This window comes from Zootoca vivipara, chromosome 2 (assembly GCF_963506605.1).
Source record: "Zootoca vivipara chromosome 2, rZooViv1.1, whole genome shotgun sequence".
In the NCBI taxonomy this organism is placed as follows: domain Eukaryota; kingdom Metazoa; phylum Chordata; class Lepidosauria; order Squamata; family Lacertidae; genus Zootoca; species Zootoca vivipara.
The window spans coordinates 121,084,320-121,105,135 of NC_083277.1; the positions used below are offsets into that span (position 1 = coordinate 121,084,320).

Here is a 20,816-nt window from a genome sequence, read left to right on the forward strand (position 1 = left end):
CAAACTTTGATTCAATTAGTGTTTCACACCCACACCCCTATTCTTCTCTGTGTCACACGCACACTCGTATAAGTAAGAAGTCAACCAAGTGTTGAAGTCGTACAGAGTTGTGCAGACCATTACAATTATTCTGTGTCGTTTCAAGTTACACCTACGATCTAAACTGTACTGTCAAGACACAGCAGGTCAAGGGATTGCCCGTGAGAGACCAGAGAAGCCAGGTTTGTCCATATCAAGAAGTGGCAGCAACTTTGAAGGGAGAATTTAATACCCAAGTCTTGGGATGTTAAGTGTACTCGCTTGAACTATGCAACTATGTGGTGGGGGGAGAGAATGTTGCCTCCATACCCAGACTGTCAGCTTACTTGAACCCTGTTGCCAACAGAAAGCTGAACTCACAGTTCATGTTAAGAAACATCGAAATTGCCTTGCTGGATCAAAGCAAAGGTCCATCAGTTTTTGTGATACTCACAAACAGGTCCCAGCTCTCCTCAGCTGCTTGGCCCCAGCAGCAGCATTTGGAGATGACCTGCCTCTCAATGGGGCAAGCTCCATTTAGCTGTTGTGACTAGTAAACCTATCCACTATGATTACCATAGTTACCCTTTATAGCAAGCTTCCCCAGGTGTTTTTGACTACAGACCCCTTCATCCTGACCAATGGTTTGAGTTGTTGTAATCAAAAAAATCCAGAAGGCACCAGATTGGGGAAGGTTGTGCTAAACCGGGGGGAGGGGGGGTTATGCAGTTCAACCCTCTAGATGTGTTGAACTGCAGCCAATGAGGCTAATGGTCAGGGGTGATGTGAGCTGGAGTCCAAAAACCTATGGAGGGCCAAAGGTTCCTTGTCCCTGTAAACTAATGGTCCTTGCCACTCCTTGTGTCAGTGATCCTTGTGTCAGGTAGTACTTATGACTATAAACATGGTATGATTAGCTTAGAAAAGTAAGGAACAAGCTGGCAGTCTATGACCTGGTTTACATGGGCAGGGTGATGAAAGGCTGGTACAGGTTGGTACACACATGACCGTGATGGGTATTAAATATTAAAGTAAAGGTAAAGGTATCCCTGACAGTTAGGTCCAGTCGCGGACAACTCTGGGGTTGCGCGCTCATCTCGCTCTATAGGCCAATAGGCCAAGGGAGCCAGTGTTTGTCCGCAAACAGCTTCTGGGTCATGTGGCCAGCATGACTAAGTCACTTCTGACGAACGAGAGCAGCGCACGGAACGCCTTTTACCTTCCCACCGGAGCGGTACCTATTTATCTACTTGCACTTGACATGCTTTTGAACTGCTAGGTGGGCAGGAGCTGGGACCAAACAATGGGAGCTCACCCCGTCGCGGGGATTCGAACTGCTGACCTTCTGATCGGCAAGCTCTAGGCTCTGCCTATAGAGCAAGATGAGCGCCGCAACCCCAGAGTCGTCCACGACTGGACTTAATGGTCAGGGGTACTTTTACCTTTATAGTAAAGGATGCTTTATGTTATTAAGCCATTAGCCAGGGGGAAAACTAGGCTTTATTTCACCCAGGTCAAAGGCCCAGTTTGGCACACAGTATTTGAATCTCAATTTGAATTTGACTCTTTGGTTTAAATCTGTGTAGTAGGTTTTAAATGACACAGAGCAGGGATTGTCAAATTATGTTCAGTGGAACACTTTGTGTAGCTTATGTGGAGTCCTCAGTGAGGAGTCCTCAATGGAAGGCGAGGCTACTTCAAAGTCAGTTTTGCCTGCCCGTTTATCCACAACCAATTGTCTTCTGCAAAGTTGCATTGGGCATGTTTGACAGTGTACTCTTAGTTTGCATGGGTCTAGCTCACCAAGCCTGGCTAGCACACTGACACTGCACACAGAGTATGCAGACTAGAATGGCCCCAGAATCTTCCACAACATGCAGGAGTTTAAGGGAAGACAGAGAGGTGTTCTGTGGCAGACAAGTAGATGAACAACAGATTCATCGAAGATAGAACATTTGACAACCGCAGTAACTGGTCATGAAAGCACAGGAACTGCATGAAATGCAACTGGGAGATCAACAATATCAACATCACATGTCTACTGAAGGTGACCTTCAAAAGTAACTCCTCTTATTTAAATGTTCAGTCCTGTTTAACAAATCCAAGTAGTACTCCCATTTTGGTGTTTTGCATGAGAATTACATTCATTTTGATGAAACCCTTATACAGTAAAAGATTTAGGATTGGCACCTGGTATATTGTTTTAGCCAATTTTTAATTAAAATAGTAAATAGTAAGCATTGATACTGAAATCAATGGGACTTTATTGTATGCCTTAAAATAGCAAGTCTGACAGCTACTTATGTTAAGTAGCCTTAATTGTCACACCAGGACCAATTATGAAGGAACTCTTCATCCTGAACCCATTTTTTTTGGGGGGGGGGGGAGAAGCGAGGCAGTTGATAAATGTTCCTGTTTTATATCTTTCCAGACCATCACCACCTCTGTAACTAAGGTGGGATACTCTTCATGTGGTTTGCACATGCTCCTAAGTAGTCTGACAATTTGTCATTTGAAATCTTAAAACACATTACATGGAAGCAAATCAAACTGTTAGAACTGGGCTGCACTTGCCTACCTCCTCTGTTTACCTCTTACGAGATTTTTTAGGAATGAAACATTGCATTATTTAACTAGATTTGTAAAAAAAAATTTATGACCAATAAAAAGTCAGTCCCCAGGAAAAAACGTTCCTTTTCAACCAAGCATTGGGCTGTTTTAACAGGTCTATGTCCTTTTAAATGTGTGAGGGAGGGTTATTGGTTTGTTCTTATTATGCACTTTGTGATTTTATTCTGTATCCATGAACTGCCCTGAGATCTTTGCATTTAATAAATATATTTTTTTAAAATGTTAATTTTTATTTTTAATAGAACTACAAGTACACGGGCGGAATTCACCTCCTTAAAAGGTATTCATCCTCCTTTCTCACACAGGAGGGAGATGGCCGCCTGCTGTGACCACCTTAAAAACAAAGAAATGTGTTTTTTTTTTCCTTCCAGAACCGTTGTTTTATTCACAGGCACATTTATGCATTTATTACATAAAGCTGACACGGTAAACAGACTTTAAGGTTTCTCTGATCGAGCAGCGAATTATTTTGCTAAGCTCTCTGTCGTTGTTGCCGCTGTCAATTTTTAATCGCTCCGCACGGAAGGCCGCAGACGGGCAAGTGCGCAACCCGCAGGCCAGGTCCGAGCGAGGCAAGGCGCTGCTTCCGCTCTTTCCCCAGGGAGGCCTGGCCCTTTAACTGAGCGGGCGGGCGTGACTGGGCGTGACGTCACGAGGCTTTCCCACTGGCCCTTCCCTTCCCCCCCGCCCGGCCTCCCGGCCCGGCAGGCTCCTCAACGTAGCTCGGCCTAGTCCCTTCTGAGGGCGCTCTGGCAGTTCGTAGGTGGCCGGGCGGGGGTGAGGGAAACAAGGCGCGTCCGGTGTGAAGGGAGCCCTAAGAGGCCCAAGGTCATGGCTCGGGCCGCCGCCGGTTACCAGGACGTTGCATCACCCTCCCAGCATGACTCACCTACTTAAAGACTCGTGACCCTGACGGGAGGGAGGGAAGAGGGGGAGGAGTCACTTCCGGGTGCGACGCGGCAGTATCCACCACGATCTGCACCGAGGCGCTGCGTCACCCGCCCTTTGGGAGGCGGGGCGCGGCGGAAGGGCGGCGGCGGTTGGGCGGGCGCACTCCTCCAGAGGCAGGGGCCCGGCGCCACCCATTGGCCGCGGGTGGCGCAAGGGTTGCGTCATGCGGTGGGCGGGAGGCGGGGCCGCGCTCAAAGGACCTGCCTGAGCTGAGGAGGCGGGTGGCAGTTGGAAGCCGGCAGCCGCGCAGCGAGGAGGAGAATGAGCCGTGAGGGGAGAATGAGCCGAAGCCAGCAGCTGGGGGACAGGATCGCGGGAGAGAAGGGGCCGCGTAGGAAGGTGCGAGGCGGGGGAAGGGCGCCTGGGTCCTTGATAAAATCGGGGGTGGGGGGATAGGACGCCTGGCCCCCTGGAGGGATTTCAAAACGGGGAAGGGAATCTGGATTTGAAGAAGAGGGGAGGGGAATCTTCAGCGCCGCTCACTGAAGTTACATTCTTTCTCCATGCTTCGCAAATAAAAATATGCTTGTTTTTTTGAGGAGGGTGTCTCCGCGTTGCTAACGCGCTCCTAAAACTCAGAAGTAAAAGGGGGGGAAATAGCCCCCGCCCAGACTTCATTCAGAGTCTGAGCCCCCAGTAAGTGTGGATTCCACTGCACCCTAAACACGCAGGTGGGAGGCACTCTGCTTTTTAACTGTGTGCCCCTAAAACGACTCCACTCTTAAGAACTTGCTTTCTCCCCAACCCTGCTCTCCACACAAAGAGAGCAAAAAGCTCGATGGATGGGCCTGCTTATTTTTAACGGCGAGAATGAAAAAATAAAGATGGAAGAGGCTTTATTCTTGGTTAGTAGGGGTGCTGATGTGTAAAGAAGGGTGCCTCCATTAAAAAAACCCATTAAGCAAAAATCCAAATGCAACAGGGAATTGCAAGTTTAGTAATGAATTCAGTGAACATGGGCGCAGCTTTTTTATTTTAAAATTTGTGCTGGGAGCCCTGTTTTTTCATTGCCTTTTGCTGGCATTGATATATTTCAGTGTTACCTGCAGAACTAACGGACGGGAGATACAGTACTGCTGTACTGGGTGGTGAACAAACCCCCTAAATTTTCCTAGTTTGCTTCCAACATAGAGAGGGAAATACTGGTCTTGTTTTGTGTGCTAAAATAGCTTGGAATTGTGGGCTCTCTGCCCGCTCTTGAGGCTACATCCTTTGAGGCAGCTGTATGTACTGTTGCTTTCTGCCAAGAGATGTTGGAGCACAGGCTTTTTCGCTGCAAGCAGTTCTGTGGGTTTAGAAAACAAAATCTTTTCTGCTTTATGTGAGAATTTAGGGGTGCCTCAGTGGAGAGGGAAGCAGGATGCTCCACTTTCTCATTTATGCCAAGCAGTAGCCCCTGTAAAAGACTGCAAAGCTGCCTGCTGGGGCACGCGAATGACTTGAAATGCCTGACTGTTCGCATGGCTCCTTGGGGATCCTTTTCTCCCCCAACAGGCTGCATAACAGTTCCTAGATCCCCAACTCTTCTGGTTTGTTGCATCACTCAGGGCTGATGAAAACCTGTGGTGCATCCCTGGTGCATGCTGCATTCCTGTGGGGTTCATGCCACTGTTGCTGCCTTGCTCTTCAACTCGGGGCAGTTGATCTGTCCCTTTGATCTGTCTAGTGGACCCTTGCAGAAGAAACGGGGTAGAGTCTCTGTACAGAGAGAGATAAGTGGCCTTCTGACAATTTTCTTAAAACAATTTCAGTCAGCTTAATTGCAGGACCTTTGCATTTTGTCAAAAGGTAGTCTCTCTACAAATCATAGGCTTTTTTAAAAATTGTGAGGCCATATCCTGGATCGTCCAAGGTCTTGAGCAGTGTCATACAGTGGGTAGAGTTGGACCTGTGTCAAAACCTCTGCTCATCCGTTAAGTTCATTTGGTGACCTTTGGCCAGTCACTATCTCAGCCTCACCTATTGTACAAAGAAAGCTCAATGGAAGTAATTGTACGCTGTGCCAGGTTTTTGGAAGGGTGGGATACTAGCATAATACATTCTCTATCTCATAGTTCTCCCAGCTGCCCAATGGATGCAGCTCTTATTGCATAGGGAGAGATAAATCTAAAACGATTCAAAATCACTGAGCCTCAATTTTGTGTGTTGAAAAGGGCCTGAGCATAGAACTTCACAGTATCAGCTGCAGCCAATAACACAACCATTACAAGGGGAGAGTTATGGGTTACTGTATCTGCATTTGGCAGCCTCTGATTCTGCCAGGTTCTGTTATTTCAGAGCACCGAGACTTGAGGCCCTTAGGTACACTACTTTATTGAAAGGGATCAATGCAGGGCATTGCTTCTTGCATTTATTTTGCCTCTGGGGTTGGAAGAAGGAAGGTGTTAGTTTCCAAGCATGTGAGAGCAATGAGCACTCCCGTCCAAAACTAGAAGCAGAGCGCAGTATCTTAAGAACTGATGGAAACAAACTGAAAGAGAGCTGTGCCACAGCGCCATTCCACATTGCTGCATAGCTTAAAGTCATAGGTGTTGCCTGGGTATTTCTCTATGCTACCTCTGCAGTGGAAATGGAACAAGATCAGATCATTATGCGGTGACATCAGTAGTCAAAATAATAAGTCTCTCCTCTTGTTCCCACAGCTTCGAATGAAAAATCGCATCCTAATACACCATCACACTTGAAAACTGGTAAGAATAATTTATTCTGATTTCGGAAATGAATTAAGAATCCAAAAAGAAATGCACTTAGACTATGAATGAGGTGTATGGCACTCCTACAGGCAGTACGTGTATTTAGACAACACATGTTGGACTTTGGATGTTAAGGGCTGCTGTCCTGTTTTGCTTGGATGTAAGGACTGTTGAATTCAAGTAGGGCTGAACCTCCAGAGTAAACATTCATTGCATTTGTGTCACAGCCTTTCAGTTTCTATGACAGACACAGTATCTGACTGCAGCTGCATTGATGCAAACAGGTACTGTTTAGCCAAGCAGAGAAATGCAATGGGGTGTAATGGGCATTGGGAGAATGGGGTGCGTGGACCTAACAATACAAGTAAGTAACTTCTTCCTCTTTAACCATTGCAAGAACATTTAGAGTTGGCTGGCCTTTGTTCATGTGAATGCAGCTCTTGCCATCCCAGGTCTACCATAAGTGAAACCATTAAAACCCTAGTTGAAGATTCAGGGGGGGAACCAGAGCAATGTTTTGTTTTGAGAGGGGAGTGGCTGAAGGAGAGGAAGTTCTGTGAGCAGGAGTCCGCTCACATGATTTTGGATACAACCCTACATTTGCGGGATGCGGGTGGCACTGTGGCACTGAGCCTAGGGCTTGCCGATCAGAAGGTTGGCGGTTCGAATCAGGGTGGATTTGATTTAAATCAAATTGATTTAAATCACGATTTAAATCACGATTTAAATCACTAGTCAGTAAGGCTTGATTTAAATCATAGTCGATTTAAATCACATGAAAAACTTAAATACTGTCCACTCCAAACAATCAGAAAAATATTGTTTCTATTCTATTCACTGAACTTCTTGAAACTTAGCACTGAAGGGGTTGTTTCTGTATTCATAGGTTTGTAGAACAATAGGATTAAGGTCTTTTTCTCAACTCTGTTCATGTTATAACATTTTTGCTGTGAAGAAGAGGCATGTGATCTCTGTTGAGTCAAATTCAGTTTTGAGAACTGCAAAAGTAAACCAAGCATCTGTGATAATATCTTGTAGGCAGAGAATCTGCCCAATAATCTTACAAAAACCTCTGGAAGAGCATGACATTGTGAATGGATTAATGGCATTTATTTACCCCAAAAAATAAACATATACAACCTTATTCTACATAATTAAAAAACTAATCTTTATTTCATGATGGAATAACCTTTGGATGGTAATATATTTTCCTCAAAAAGCATTTTATTTTAAAAAATCAGATTTAAATCAAAAAAATCGATTTAAATCAAAAAAATCCGATTTAAATCAAAAAAATCCGATTTTTTTGATTTTTTTAAAAAAATCATTGATTTTTATCCACCCTGGTTCGAATCCCTGCGACGGGGTGAGTTCCCGTTGCTGGGTCCCAGCTCCTGCCAACCTAGCAGTTCGAAAGCACCTCAAAGTGCAAGTAGATAAATAGGCAGGAAGGTAAACGGCGTTTCCGTGTGCTGCTCTGGTTCGCCAGAAGCAGCTTAGTCATGCTGGCCACATGACCTGGAAGCTGTACACTGGCTCCCTCGGCCAATAACACGAGATGAGCGCTGCAACCCCAGAGTCTGTCACGACTGGACCTAATGGTTAGGGGTCCCTTTACCTTTACCTACATTTGCATGATGCTTTCTCCGTTGATGGTACTCAAGGTTGCATTTAGCTGTGTCCTGGGAATTATTCTATCTGTGCATTAATTAGGTTCCACCTTGTTTAGCTTCAGTTGCTGTCCATAGCCCTGGAACCTGTGTCTGGACTGCACCTTAAAATAGACATTATTCCTTACAATGTCTTCCCAAGATATTGTGGGAAGGTTAGGTATTACTTTAAAACAAGGCTTTACCTCCACTGGGACAAATCTGTAAATCAACGTTACCTCGTGATTCTATGATTATATCTCAAAGCAAGGGAGAAACCATTTCTGTTTTCTACTGTGTTCTCCTGGAGAAAAGCAGCTGACACATCTTTTTTTAAATAAAAAAAAGCAACTGTGTATCATGTGACTCAACCATGCGAAGCAGTCATACTGCTTCTAGAAAAGAATTTGTATGACTTCCATTGCTCAGCAGGTTATCCATGCCTTGCCCTCTAGCAGGCAAGGGGCCCCCTCACCACCAGGTGATGATGGCCTCTTTACCTGCCATCAGCCCCAGCCAGCATGTCCGATAGAAGGTATGATGGGAGTTGTAGTTCAGCAGCAACTGAAGAGCCACATGCCCCCTTGCCTTCCTCTAGACTAGTCTGTGTTACAATCACACCTAATCACCAAGTCAGAGAGTGATGCATGTTCCAGCCTGCCCCAAGGCCACAAAGAAAGGAAACGCTTAACATCTGAGGCTTCAGGAATGCTTGGCTTGGCACTCACAGACTGTCTTGTGACAATGACTCAGCTCTTATTTCCAGCATGAGAGATTTCCAGTGTGAAAGGTACTGAGATGTTAACATCGGTGCTGGTCTCCCTGGGCCCCTAGGAAAGGTCATGAATAGGAGATGTGCACACTGTAGCCAGCCATGCAGAGAAACACCCATTTCCTAAACTAGGTTTTTAAAAAATCCTTTTGATTCCTTCAAAAACCCTGTAAGGCACATGTGGCAGTGGAAGTCTTCAGGGACACACCAAGGATGGTGCACTTTTATCGTGGGATATTTGCTCAGAAGTAAGTCCCACTGTTTAGTGAGTTTTCCTCTTAAGTACATATAGCAGAAAAGGGGAACCTCTGGCTGTTCAGATGTTATTGGGCTCCTATCAGCCACATAGTGATGTTCAACAACAATGGGAGCTGCATACGGAGGACTACAGGTTCCCCACCATAGGAGTAATTGTAGGCTACAAGCTTCATTGGCTTCATGTGCATATCAAGACTATTGGTTGGCATCTCTTTTTGAGAGACAATGGAATATTACTGAGCCAATAGCAACATTTATTGAATTGGAATGGGTTTGAGTACTTTTTTGTCAAGTCAGTAAGTTGTATTTTAAGATGGCTGAGCTTCCAGTGTCACTCCTGAGCCCATCTTATGTATTTTGGAAAGTGGTTTTTATAGATACGATGCATTTAAACACCACTTGAGATATCATCACCAAAATTTTGCATGGTGGTTCCTGAGACAAAGGAGAAAGGCATTCTATGTTTGAATACATTTGGACACCATTTTGAATCAAAATGAGACGGAACCTTTCAAAACTGCACTATTTTTTGGTTTCTTAGAATTCACAATCAACACTCAATATAAAATAGCTTCCAAACAGCTAATAGCAACATCATTTCTAAATTGGTGACACCTTTTGTGCTCTTTCAGCTCTATAACTAAATGGCCTGAACCAGAAGTAGCATCCTGTAGTAATGATCCATTTCAGCACTCTTGCAGTCTGTTATTTGTGCATCCTAAATTTTGGGGAGCTGCAAGCTTGCTTTCTGAGGCAATGGGGAGGTGGTGGCAAAGTGGCCTGTAATCCTTTTATTGTGCTGTGCTTGCATAAGATTTTATTTTCTAAGACCTCTCCCAGTGTGGTTAGGCCACAGAATGATGCCAAGCCACCCTCGTCAGTGCAGAATAGGAGGCTGTCTTTCCGGTAGAATGAGGCACACCTCTTGCTTCCTGTTCCCGTGTGGAAGCTAATGCTGTTTGAATGGCTGAAACAGGATGGGGGAGATGCTCTACTCAGTCATTTCTATAGCTTAGCCCCTTTTTTATCTGGCATTCATTGTCAAGGACCAGGGAGACCCTGGCTCAAATCCCCATTCAGCCATGAAGCTTACTTGGGCCAGTCACTCTCAGCCTGACTTAATTCACAGGGTTGTTGTGAGGATAAAATGGGAGGCAGGGGGAGAACCTCCAAGGAGCTCAAGGTGGCTTACAAGGAATGGTGGGATAAAAAAACAATGACAAACAGATTTTCAGGGCTCTTTTCTTTTTTGGTAACAGATTGATGGGGGGGGGGGTCCTCCTTGTAATGAAATACAGGACTCCTTGTGTTTTCCTATTGACCTAGAACAATGCAGTGGGGTATGGGGGCTCTGCACACCCATCCACCCTCCCTGTGCACTTTTGAATTTGTATTGCAGAAATGGGGCAAGATATACCAAGTGCTAGCCAGGTCTCTTGACACACTCCACCCTCCTTCCTTTCAGACAGTGTTGGCTGTACCTGAACCATGATGGCAGAATCATTGCCCTTCTCTGTGAGCACCCCAGTGCCCCCATGGGAGCTGGAGGCCTGGTATGAGGACTTGCAGGAGGTGCTCTCCTTGGACGTAACCAGCAGGACAGACCCCCCTGTAGGGGGACAGGAGCAGGTGAGAAAACGGAGGAAAGCAACTTTCCTAGCATCTTGTATGTCTCTTGTGTACAGCATCCCAGAGGTGGGTAGATTCCCCCCTTAAAGAGTTTTCTATTTCTTATTCCATTGGCTCTGCATCACACTTTGCTTCACTTGTCCTCCCAAACCATTACAAAAAAACCATGGAAAAACAAAATTAGTGTGGTACCTGTAAATTTGGGCAACCTAGTAAGCATCGGTTTTACCACTTATATGCTATGCAGAATTTTGATAATCCTAAACTGCTATATAGTTTTCAATATAGCCTATTCATGATGATGGTAGAGAAACATTGGAGCAAATCCTGTCATGCAGAAGAGGTAGATATTTCAGGAATTGATGGGGTGGGGGGTGTCCAACTACCAGCTACTCCACATGACACAGATGGGCTGTCAAGCCTTATTTTTTATGCTGTGTCATTCACCTTTCATGTGCCCATTAGTAGGTTTTTGTTTTTTGGGGGGGTGCCTATAGACTATAGATAATACCTACCTCTTTCTGTGCTCTTAGGTGTGCACTGCAGTTTCTATTATAGCTTAGAAACTGCTTTCTGTAGACAAAAGTAAAGCAAATAAATGTGCATATTTGGTTGCACGAATACCTAATCCCATTTGTATCTCTCGTGCTTTCTTCCAAGGAGCTCAGGGTACTTTCCCCACTTTTTAATCATAACAACCTTGTGAGGCAGCAACAAGTCCAAGGCTGCCCCAGTGAAGATGGATCAGGAACCCTGGTCTTTGTAGGCTGGGAATCACACTGGCTTTAGGAGGTGAAGGCAAATAGTAGCTCTCACCATCTTTCCATTTTCCTACAGAAGGAGTTTGATGGTGTTGACAGTACTTCTCTGCTGGGGAACCTGGATGCTTCCAATCCCTTGGAGCCCAGTGGAAGTGAAGCAGTTGGAAACTGTGAGCTGGACCCTGATCTCACAGCTCAACTCCTGGAACTGCTAGCTGAGGCGCCTGTGGGACCTGCCGAGTCAGACTCCAGCCACAGTTCCCCGGTGCAGACTGGGACAGATGATGATGAGGGGGTGTCTACTAGCCGGAAGAGGAAGCCTGGTGGACAGCCCCACGGAGGCAAGAGGCAGCGGGGCAGAGAGCGGGAGCAGGAGAATGAGCGCCGAGTGGCCGAGCTGATGGCCCACAATGAGCATCTCCAGAAAGAAATAGAGCGCTTGACTGCAGAGGTGGAAGCAACAAGAGCAGCACTTATCCAGCGTATGGTGAGCCTAAAGACTTAATGGACCTACTGATGACTCACTTGCCATGGACCAAACAGAGCAATACTTCACTGCTCCCAGCTTTAGCATCTGACTTTAAACAACATGCTAAAAAAAAAGTGTCAAGCACTTTTCTATACAACAGAGTAAACATTACCCTCACCTGGTAGGCTGGGGCTACCAGGTGCAACATTACCTTATCAAATTGCTTATTTCTATTCTGGTTTAGTGAGCCTGCCTTGCAGAACTGAAATATAAAAGGTGATCATGCAACTAGACTGTGCCAAGCTATATATTCCAGAAACTGCCTCTGCCAACCAGGCTTGTTCTTAACTTCACCACCACCACTTCACTTGTGAAGAAAAGTATGTATATATGAATCCAATAATAGCTTTTGCATTTATAGATACAGTATATATTTAACCAATAAAATATTTATTTCTCACCATATAATCAAAACACTTCAAAGGATTCTGAATTTTTCATAAATGTGATTACAAAATAGGAAAAGGGGCTACAGCAAAATAATTTAACATTGCGAAAAAGTGAGAAACTCTCCTATTGCTGAAATAAAAGGAGCCAAGTGTCTGGGCAGGAGACAATTCACTTTCTCTTTTTCACTTTTTCCTCAGCCAACTTGAACTGCTTCTGTAGTTCTGCTAATTTTGAGACTGCAGCATCAACCTGCTTCTTCTCAGCATTCTGAGCCTTCAGCTGCTGCACGTACTTATCCTAGATAGAGAAGTGAGAGGTAAAATATTGCACTCTTGCACAAACTGGAAGCAGGTTGAAGCCTGCAAGGCAAGAATCCTGAAACACTGCAAGTTACAGTAGCTGGGACCAGCAGCCAACATGCTGCTCTCTAGAGAGCATTGTCCTGTCGGCCTTACTGCATCCCTCATCACAAGTACCGCAGGCTGCCTCCTTAACTTTTCCATTCTATAAAGGTGGCTTTTACCTTGCCTCCATGCCATCTCTGCCCTCCTGATACAAGTACTGCTGTTTCCAGGCCTAGTGCAAGATGGGTGTCTCCCCCCCCCCCAGTGTAACACAAACCCAATAAAACAGCATTGCTCTGCAGAAAGTGATTTTCAGTTAGTGCAGCCCATGCTTAGTCATCTCTAAGTGGAACTTCACTTTTTCTGGAGGGAACCTCAAGGAAATGTAGCACTATGAATTTGTGACCCTTAGGGCTCTCTCCACCTGTCCCCCAAGCCACACCTTTCACAGCCTCTATTTTACAAGGCTATTAGGCTTCAGTAGACCCAGACTAAAGCTGTCAGCAAATCTTGCTCCATTTTATCACTTTTCTGTGCCTTTGTGAACCATGTGTGTTTGCTGGTTGCCAGTGCTCTTCATCACTGCACGGGACAGGAAACCCTTAAAAGTAGCTCACAAGTAAGCCAGTTTTTAAAACATTTTAAATGCAGCCTCCCCCAACCTGGTGTACTCAAAATGTTTCAAACTATATCGCCCATCATCCTTGACCTTTTGGCTAGCCGAAGTAGGGCTGATGGGAACTAAAGGGCATCAGGTTAGGGAAGAAGCTGGAGTTGTTATTTTGCAAGGCTACAGCTGCTTGGCTATTAAAGAGATAATCATGTAGTTCTAGTTGTGGAGTTGGGCTGATCAGTTCATTAAAAACTAAAAACAGTAGAGTGTGCAGCCTCACCTGTTTGGCTACTTCTTCCTGAAGCTCCTTTGCTCCTACTGCCAGCTCACCTTTTACAACTTTTTGCTTGAAGGGGAGGGGGAAGAGAAATAAATCTAAATGAGTGGCAGTGTAACAGGCTTCACCAGCTTAGCATCCAGGAGACAAGGATAAGCAGAACTGCTTTAGTATAGCCCTCAGATGAAGCTCAATTAATGGCAGGCACAGGCAAAGAGTCACCAAAGCTTGCTTGCACTGTTTTTGTTCTTGTTTGTGGGAGGGGGGCGGGGAGGAAAAGACACACATGCAGGATACATGCGTGTTCATTAAGGTGCCACTGGTGTTAAGCCCTCAATCTTCTCCCAGTGCCCTTTGCCCACTAGGGTATGAAGGATACCCATTGTTCTAGGTAGCTGTCCCCAGAAAATAAGCAATGAACAGGCTGCAGTGGGACAAGAGTAGAGGCAGTAAATAGGAAATCATGTAATCCAACCCTGACTGCTTTGAAATATGCCATGCATTTTGCCTCTCAAGCTAGATACAAATGGCTTAAATGCCTTGGTTAAGCAACAGAGGAAATTTACACTCTTGTCATACATGTGGATGGGTCAAATCTGAATCAGAAGAAGTGAGCGCTGAGTGGAACTCAAATGATGGAAAACAAAATGTCCCTCGTAATTTGACTGAACTTGTCCTTAAGGTGGGGAAAAGTGAAGGATGTACTGGAGAGCAAAGGTTATATATACAAAAGTTGGAAAACTGCCTTTCTCCAACTTGGCACCCTCCAGTTGTTTCAAACTACAACTCCCAGCAGCCCTAGCCAGCACGGCCAATGGCTAGTGCTGAGCTGTAGTCCAAAACATCTGGAGGGCACATTGGGGATTCTCTACATGCCACCCTTCTCACTGGCTTTTCGCAGTTTGAAATGTGTCCTTGAATTCTGACAATGTCTATTGCTTGTCCGATTGGGGGATAGCCAAGCCTCCTGCAAATGTTAGATCTATGGAGAGCCCTTCCCAAACCTCAAAGCCACTCCTGGTGAGCAAGAAGAACACGTTTTACCTTCAAATTCAGAGGGAAGTCTTCAAACTGGAAAAAGCACAAAAGGATATGATACCACAGCCATGAGGAGCAGAGAGAGAGAAGCAATTAGGTGCCACAGCAGAGGAAAGAACTTTGCAATTAGCCCAGAGCTCTATATACTGTATGCACTAAGGGGGAGGCAAGAGATGCTTGCCAGTGCTAGGGATGCAGGATCCAATCAAAACAGACACATTTTGTGGCTGCTGTGGATGCTGAGTAGATGACTAGCCTAGGAACTAAACCATAGGTGCAAAGCAAAATATTAAGAGGCAGAAAAGGGTGAAAAGCGTTGGAACAGTTTCCCCTGAAACAGTCACTTAGGCAGAACCAAATGGAAGATGTCAGAATGAGTCTCCCCAAGTATTTACCTTCAGAATGTGAAAGGGCAGATTTCTAAATCCATTTCTTTGTAGAAGTTGCTATTCAGAGCATGTCTGTCAATTGAAAGGCAAGCCCTGACTCATGCAGAGATACGACAGGCAGATTTCCCGGAGGTAAGACAACTCTGCTTTGCCCATGCATCCAACAAACCTAAATGATCCAGTCACACACCTCATGCAGGGCAGAATGACCTGCCTTTTGCAGAAGCTGACTGGAAAGAGGTGTGGCCAGAAGAAGCAAGTCAGGCAGAGATGCTGGGGGCAACCTCCTCTGGAGGGGAGTACTTTGGGCTCCCAGGAGCCTTTTTAGCAAATTCATTCATTTCCTGAGGCACACAAGCCATTTTCTCATTCTGCCGCTCTGATACAGAGTTTGGGAATTGCTGTGTTGAGAGAGTGAATTGTGAAATGTTTGGAACAGAGGAGGGCAGAAATGTTTTTTTCTGGCCCCCAGCAGGTAAGTAGCTGCAGCTTACTTGGAGGAATGCAGTGGCAGAGAGGTTGACATGGTGGAACCGCATTAGCTGAGCTAATCTGGTATTCCTGCCAGTGTGTTTGCATCACGCCACCCTCCCTGTGTCCCAGTAAGCAGCAACAACTCACCTGCCAGGTCAGGTAAGCACCCCCCACACACACACACATCTGCTACTGGATACAGGATACATGGGAGTGCTTCTTCAGTAGCTTTCCAGTTAATACTCTGGCCATTCTGCTACTCTCAGAGGCCGAGCAAGGTATGGGGGGGGGGGTATCACGAGGGCCTTTTTCGTGGTGGCTCCAAGAATGTGGAACTCCCCACAGATGTGCATCTGGCACAATTTATGACAGCATCTGTCAGTTGTTTTGAAAATGGACAATTCATCATCATGAACCAGGTAGGCGGAACTGGAGTGTTACAAGCTCAGGAAAGTTGTTTGTGCTGTGGCAACATTATGAGGAATGCAGTCAAGCTCACCTAGCAGTTCTTGAGCAATGCATGTCTTAAGTGCCCTCTCCACAGTCCCATTCAGTTTTCTGAGCTCATATAACTCCCCCTTTGCATTTTAACTAAACGCTTACTCTGACAGCTCATTGCATGAGGTTCTTCCAGAGGAGCTTAAATCCATTGGCTCAGCTGCCTCTCCTTACCTGGCCACCACCAAAGCGCTTCCGCAGGTTTTCAATTTGTTCTGTCTCCAGCTTCTGGAATAGAGGTGTCACCTGGTGGGAAATTAAGGAGTCAGGTGGGTCCACAGCATCCTTTGTGAACTTGTCCCACGCACATGTTATGTGTATTCTATATTACTTTGAGAGTACTGGGCATCCCAAGAAATACGTCTAAGCATCTAGTCCCTAAGTTTGCAGAGAAAAGTTTGTAACTATTTTAATAGTAACTGTTAGATGTAAGTAGGAGGGTGACAAAACAGAACTTCAGTTTCTTTTCTTTTTTGCCAATTATTTTTATTGCTTTTCCAATTTTAACCCCATTACACAAATTAATTCCAAATTAATACAATTTTGTTAAGAGGTTTCCCATGCGCTGTTCCCGATGGTTCTATTACAATCCATTTTACAAAATTATCACATAGTCAACAGCTGCACTCTTAATGATTTCTATTAGGGTTGTATTATTTAACTTTCACAAAACTTCAAGTGTTTTTTTTCCTTTTTTAATTTTTATTGATATATTTTCCATTTTTCTACCTATACATCATACAAAATTTCTCTACAGACTTCCCAACCCAACGCTCCGTGGCATTCTAGATGTACCTACCTTTGCTGATATCTGTTAATTTTCCAACCCTATTTTTCTCCTTTCAATTCCTTTGTTGCTGTTAACTGTTGCTCAAGAAATTACTCAAGAAATTACCCAGAGAGAACTTGCTGCACATTCCAGGGACAGATTTGCAAATACGGGGACTGTCCCCGAGAACCGGGAATGTCTGGTAATCCTAGCTTAAAACCCTTCGAGGAAGGAGAGTCCACAACCTCCCAAGGGAGAGGTAACATGAGCAGTCTGGCTGCTGCATTCTGCACCAGCTGCAGCTTCTGGACCAGATACCAGGATAGCCCCACACAAAGCCCATTACAGGAGTGGTATTCCTTTTAGCTCACAACTCGGTGACCTTTCTCCCAAACATGCTAGCTGTTTAAGTGCTGGGATTATATCTTATTTTTAATGGAGGAGCATTCTGTTATACAAGCCTGAAGCAGTACAGTCAAGAAACAGGTTTACCATCTTATCTGCCATTGGAAATAACTGGCCCTCGGTCATAGCTCAGAAAAGACTTTAGCCACAGTTCTGACACAAGCTATATAGCCTCCTCTCCCCAGCACTTACCGTGCCAATCTGATGCCCAGCAGGCAAGGTGCAGACAAAGTCGTTGGTCACCACGTTGTAGTCAGCAGGAATGCACAGCTGTTCTTGGATTGCAGCACTCACACTGGGCATGTACGGTTGCAGGATAACAGATAGCAGGGATGCAATGTTTACGGCTACCCCTATCACTGTGCTTGCTTGCTTCCTAGGAAGATGAAATAATGCTTGTTAATTTTCCTAGGAAGATGAAAGAATGTTTCCTCCCTGTGGGAGGAAGGAGAGAAGCCAAGAAGAGGAGGTGGCAGTCTATATACCAGAGCTAAAACATGCCTCCCAAAATAAAGCACTGGTACCGGTAGCTAGTGCACTCATGTGCATAGGAGGCAAGACACAAGCACTTGACCCAACACTAGCTGGACATCTCCCAAAGCAGCAAGACATTATTCTGCTGAGTTGGCTGGTCTGACTAGAGGGCACCATCAGAAAACAACCTTTTCCTCGAAGCAGAGACTCACTTGTCAGCCTCGCTGCCCTTGATCCGTTTCCAGGGTTCATTGACCTGGAGATACTGGTTGCCCAGGCGAGCAATGTTTAGGATACTGCGCAGGGCATCACGGATCCTGCAGGAGAAAAACAAAAAATTTAAATACTAACACAGATCCATACGGGCAAGCAGACTAGTAAAAGACCTTGCAGGTTATCAATTTTTGTCAAGTTATTTGCAAGGGTGACAGAGCCTGCTTTTTCATTGTTTTATCTCTACCTTAATCTTAACATGTCAGTTTTGCCTCTCAAAAAGGCATGGGATAAAAAGCACACAGAGGTACATAACCAGAAATAAGCATCTAACACAATGCGAGTAGAACTCTGGAAGTGAAGATTTGTTCCACATGCATTTACTTGCAGTTAATTAAAAGGATATCTGCACATGCTCGTGAGAGAGATATAGATATAACTAATTCACATGGTCAGAGCCAATCTGGAGATGATCGGTGTTCTCCTTAGCCAACATTCTGCTGCCTGTGACTGGGAAGAGCCCTTTCAGAACTTGTCTAAACAAGGGATGGAACCAGGCCCTCGGGTAATGGCACATGCCAGGTCCTAAGGACGTACTTGACCTTCTCCAACAATTGGTTGTATTGGCGCAACTCCAGAGTGATGTGAACCAACAGACATTTGTCATCCTTACTCAGCTCCATGGTGGGGACGTGTCCCCCAAAGAATTTGCACACAAAGGACCCGGCTCTGAGAGAGAGAGAGAGAGAGATGAGGGAAGTACGCAAGGGACAAATTTTATTGCAAGCATTAAATCCGAAAGTTCTGGCATAGACATTTTATTTTACAGAAAACCAGACTAATTGTAATGATTTGATGGTCATATTGTTTTTTTATTGCTGTGAAGCCCATGATTTGCATGCAATAAATGTATGGCTAATGAACAGGCAGATCACTTAAAATTTCTAACTGGATACAACAAAAATAGGAGGAGTTTGCAGGCTATGTACAAAGTAGTATCTCCCAACCAGGGGTGGGAACAGATCTGTATCCATTACATAAGTACAAATCCACTGAACAAACCATGTGTTGGGTAAATTACCTGCTTTCCTTTTCTTTATATGAACTATCTGACATACATTTGTAATTCTTCCTCTCAACAACTACCAACACCACCAGGCTGCCATGTTCTAGTTTCACTATGGATTTGAATGACTCTTTCCCTTCTCGCCCCGTTACCTGTTGATGAAGTTGCCAAGGGTGTTGAGAAGCTCTGAATTGTTTTTAAGCATAAGATCATTCCAAGAGAAGGCACTATCCTGGCTTTCAGGCCGCAAGTATAGCAAGTAGAAGCGCCAGATGTCTGCAGGGATGCCTGTGTCTTTGGCCATATCCCCAAAGACCCCCACACCACGACTCTTGGAGAATTTGCCATCCTCATAGTTCAAGTACTCTGCAGAAAGGAAGATTAAGTGATGGCTTTAAAAGAGGTTTCGACTAATTCACAGATAATAAGGTTCTCAATGACTACTAGTCATGATGTCTTTTTTAAATTTAAAAATAAACTTTATTGAGATTCAAATTAAAATGAACATACATATAAACTCACACACACACTTGAAATAATAATGAAAAGATACAAATTCATAATAAATAAGAAATCTGAAATTAACAATAATAACCATAAAAATATAAATTGAAAATTAAATTCATACATTCAACCTAAATCCGACTCAGATTGTAACACTCGTGACTCTGAAAGAATTACAAGTAAAAGCAAAATAGAAAAAAAGGAGAAAAAAGAAAAAAAATACAAACAGAGATTCTTCAATCCTTCAAGACCAGAATTATTATTGTCATAGTATTCCAAGTACGCTCCTCCCATAATCTCCTTTAATGATTTCCCTTTATCTCCTCCCCTCCTAATTGACTTTCCCTCATCTCTCTCTCAGGTTCATCGGTTACTTTATTACAATACTGCTTCCCCATATTTCAACTAATATATACCCTTAAATATCTTATATGTAGAAATTCATCATCTATCGACTTTCTCAACTTAAATTAAATCTAAGCTATTCAATACGAGATCTAAAAATAAACCCAGGACTTTACCGTGGGGTCTTTTCATGTATTCTCCGAATTTGTCCCAATTAAGCTGGAATTTCTTATTCGAATGCCCTCTAATTAAATTTGTCAGATTATCCAAATCTAAATATCCAAATAATTTCATGATGTCTATGCTCTCCTTCCAGTATGGAGGCACTTGGTTGGCATCAGTCATCTGTCTGTCTTAAGTGACAATGGAGCGTGCCTCCAGGGGCAAAGTCAAACCAGTGTGGTAGCAGAACCCAAGTGACCTCCCTGGAGCACAAGCCTGTGCAGTGTTTATGGAGGTCCTGGGTTGCTCAGACAACAAAACCCCACTCTCAGCCTCACTAATGTAGTCCAAAGGAAAGCAGAGCAATACGTTTGGCACCAGCTTGGCTGCAGGAGCTGCTGGAAGGAAGCGTACAAGGCACCACCCAACCATCTTAGGGACTCCACTCCTCAGTCCTTTCTTTTCCCAAAGAGATCCTGCAAGGCAGCAGAGGTGGCTACCTTCTCAAATTGATGAGCCCCATCTGTCCCTCGCTTCCCTCTACGGCATGTGCAGAAACTGCCTTCTTGACCAGGCATCCCCAAACTGCGGCCCTCCAGATGTTTTGGCCTACAACTCCCATGATCCCTAGCTAACAGGACCAGTGGTCAGGGATTATGGGAATTGTAGCCGAAGTTTGGGGGTGCCTGTTCTTGACCATTGGACCCATTATTGGTCTTGTCAGCTCAATCCACTGGAGCCTGTCTCTGCGTGCAGGGGAAGTCCCTACCTCACCTCTGAATATGCGGAAATGGGTGCAGCACTGTTGTACTCAAGGTTCCTACTTATGGGCTTCCCATAGGGATCTGCTTTGCCACTGCCTGTGGCATCCTCTAGCAGGGCTCATGTTCTTAGGGGGTTTTAAAGGTTTGCTCAAATCCCACTCCAATAGCTCCACTACAGCTTCCAGCTCACATAAAATGCA

At 44.8% G+C, this 20,816-nt stretch overlaps 2 protein-coding genes across 4 annotated transcripts in view; one reads left to right on the forward strand and one right to left on the reverse strand.

Annotated features, from left to right (window-relative positions):
• Positions 1-3,808: 3,808 nt before the first annotated feature.
• DDIT3 (DNA damage inducible transcript 3) lies at positions 3,809-12,203 on the forward strand. Of its 2 annotated transcripts, none has more exons than XM_060272167.1 (4): positions 3,809-3,939; positions 6,243-6,290; positions 10,438-10,601; positions 11,442-12,203. In XM_060272167.1, exons 3-4 carry the CDS (start codon positions 10,461-10,463, stop codon positions 11,865-11,867), a joined length of 567 nt encoding a protein of 188 aa, XP_060128150.1. In that variant the 5' UTR covers positions 3,809-3,939; positions 6,243-6,290; positions 10,438-10,460; the 3' UTR covers positions 11,868-12,203. The 2 variants fall into 2 exon arrangements, with proteins under 2 accessions (XP_060128150.1, XP_034958316.2); XM_035102425.2 differs by having other exon boundaries at positions 3,810-3,939; positions 11,439-12,203.
• A 61-nt stretch (positions 12,204-12,264) lies between these two features.
• Positions 12,265-20,816, reverse strand: part of MARS1 (methionyl-tRNA synthetase 1) — a 29,390-nt gene continuing 20,838 nt past the window's right edge. Inside the window, exons 15-22 of one of the 2 annotated variants that reach the window (XM_035102407.2) lie at positions 18,994-19,207; positions 18,373-18,504; positions 17,775-17,879; positions 17,281-17,464; positions 16,089-16,160; positions 14,560-14,586; positions 13,519-13,584; positions 12,265-12,578 (exon numbers count right to left, since the gene is read on the reverse strand). In XM_035102407.2, coding sequence (XP_034958298.2) covers positions 12,450-12,578; positions 13,519-13,584; positions 14,560-14,586; positions 16,089-16,160; positions 17,281-17,464; positions 17,775-17,879; positions 18,373-18,504; positions 18,994-19,207 — 929 coding nt within the window. In that variant the 3' untranslated portion in view covers positions 12,265-12,449. The remainder of the gene's footprint in view (positions 12,579-13,518; positions 13,585-14,559; positions 14,587-16,088; positions 16,161-17,280; positions 17,465-17,774; positions 17,880-18,372; positions 18,505-18,993; positions 19,208-20,816) is intronic. The other variant, XM_035102415.2, reaches the window with a different exon arrangement.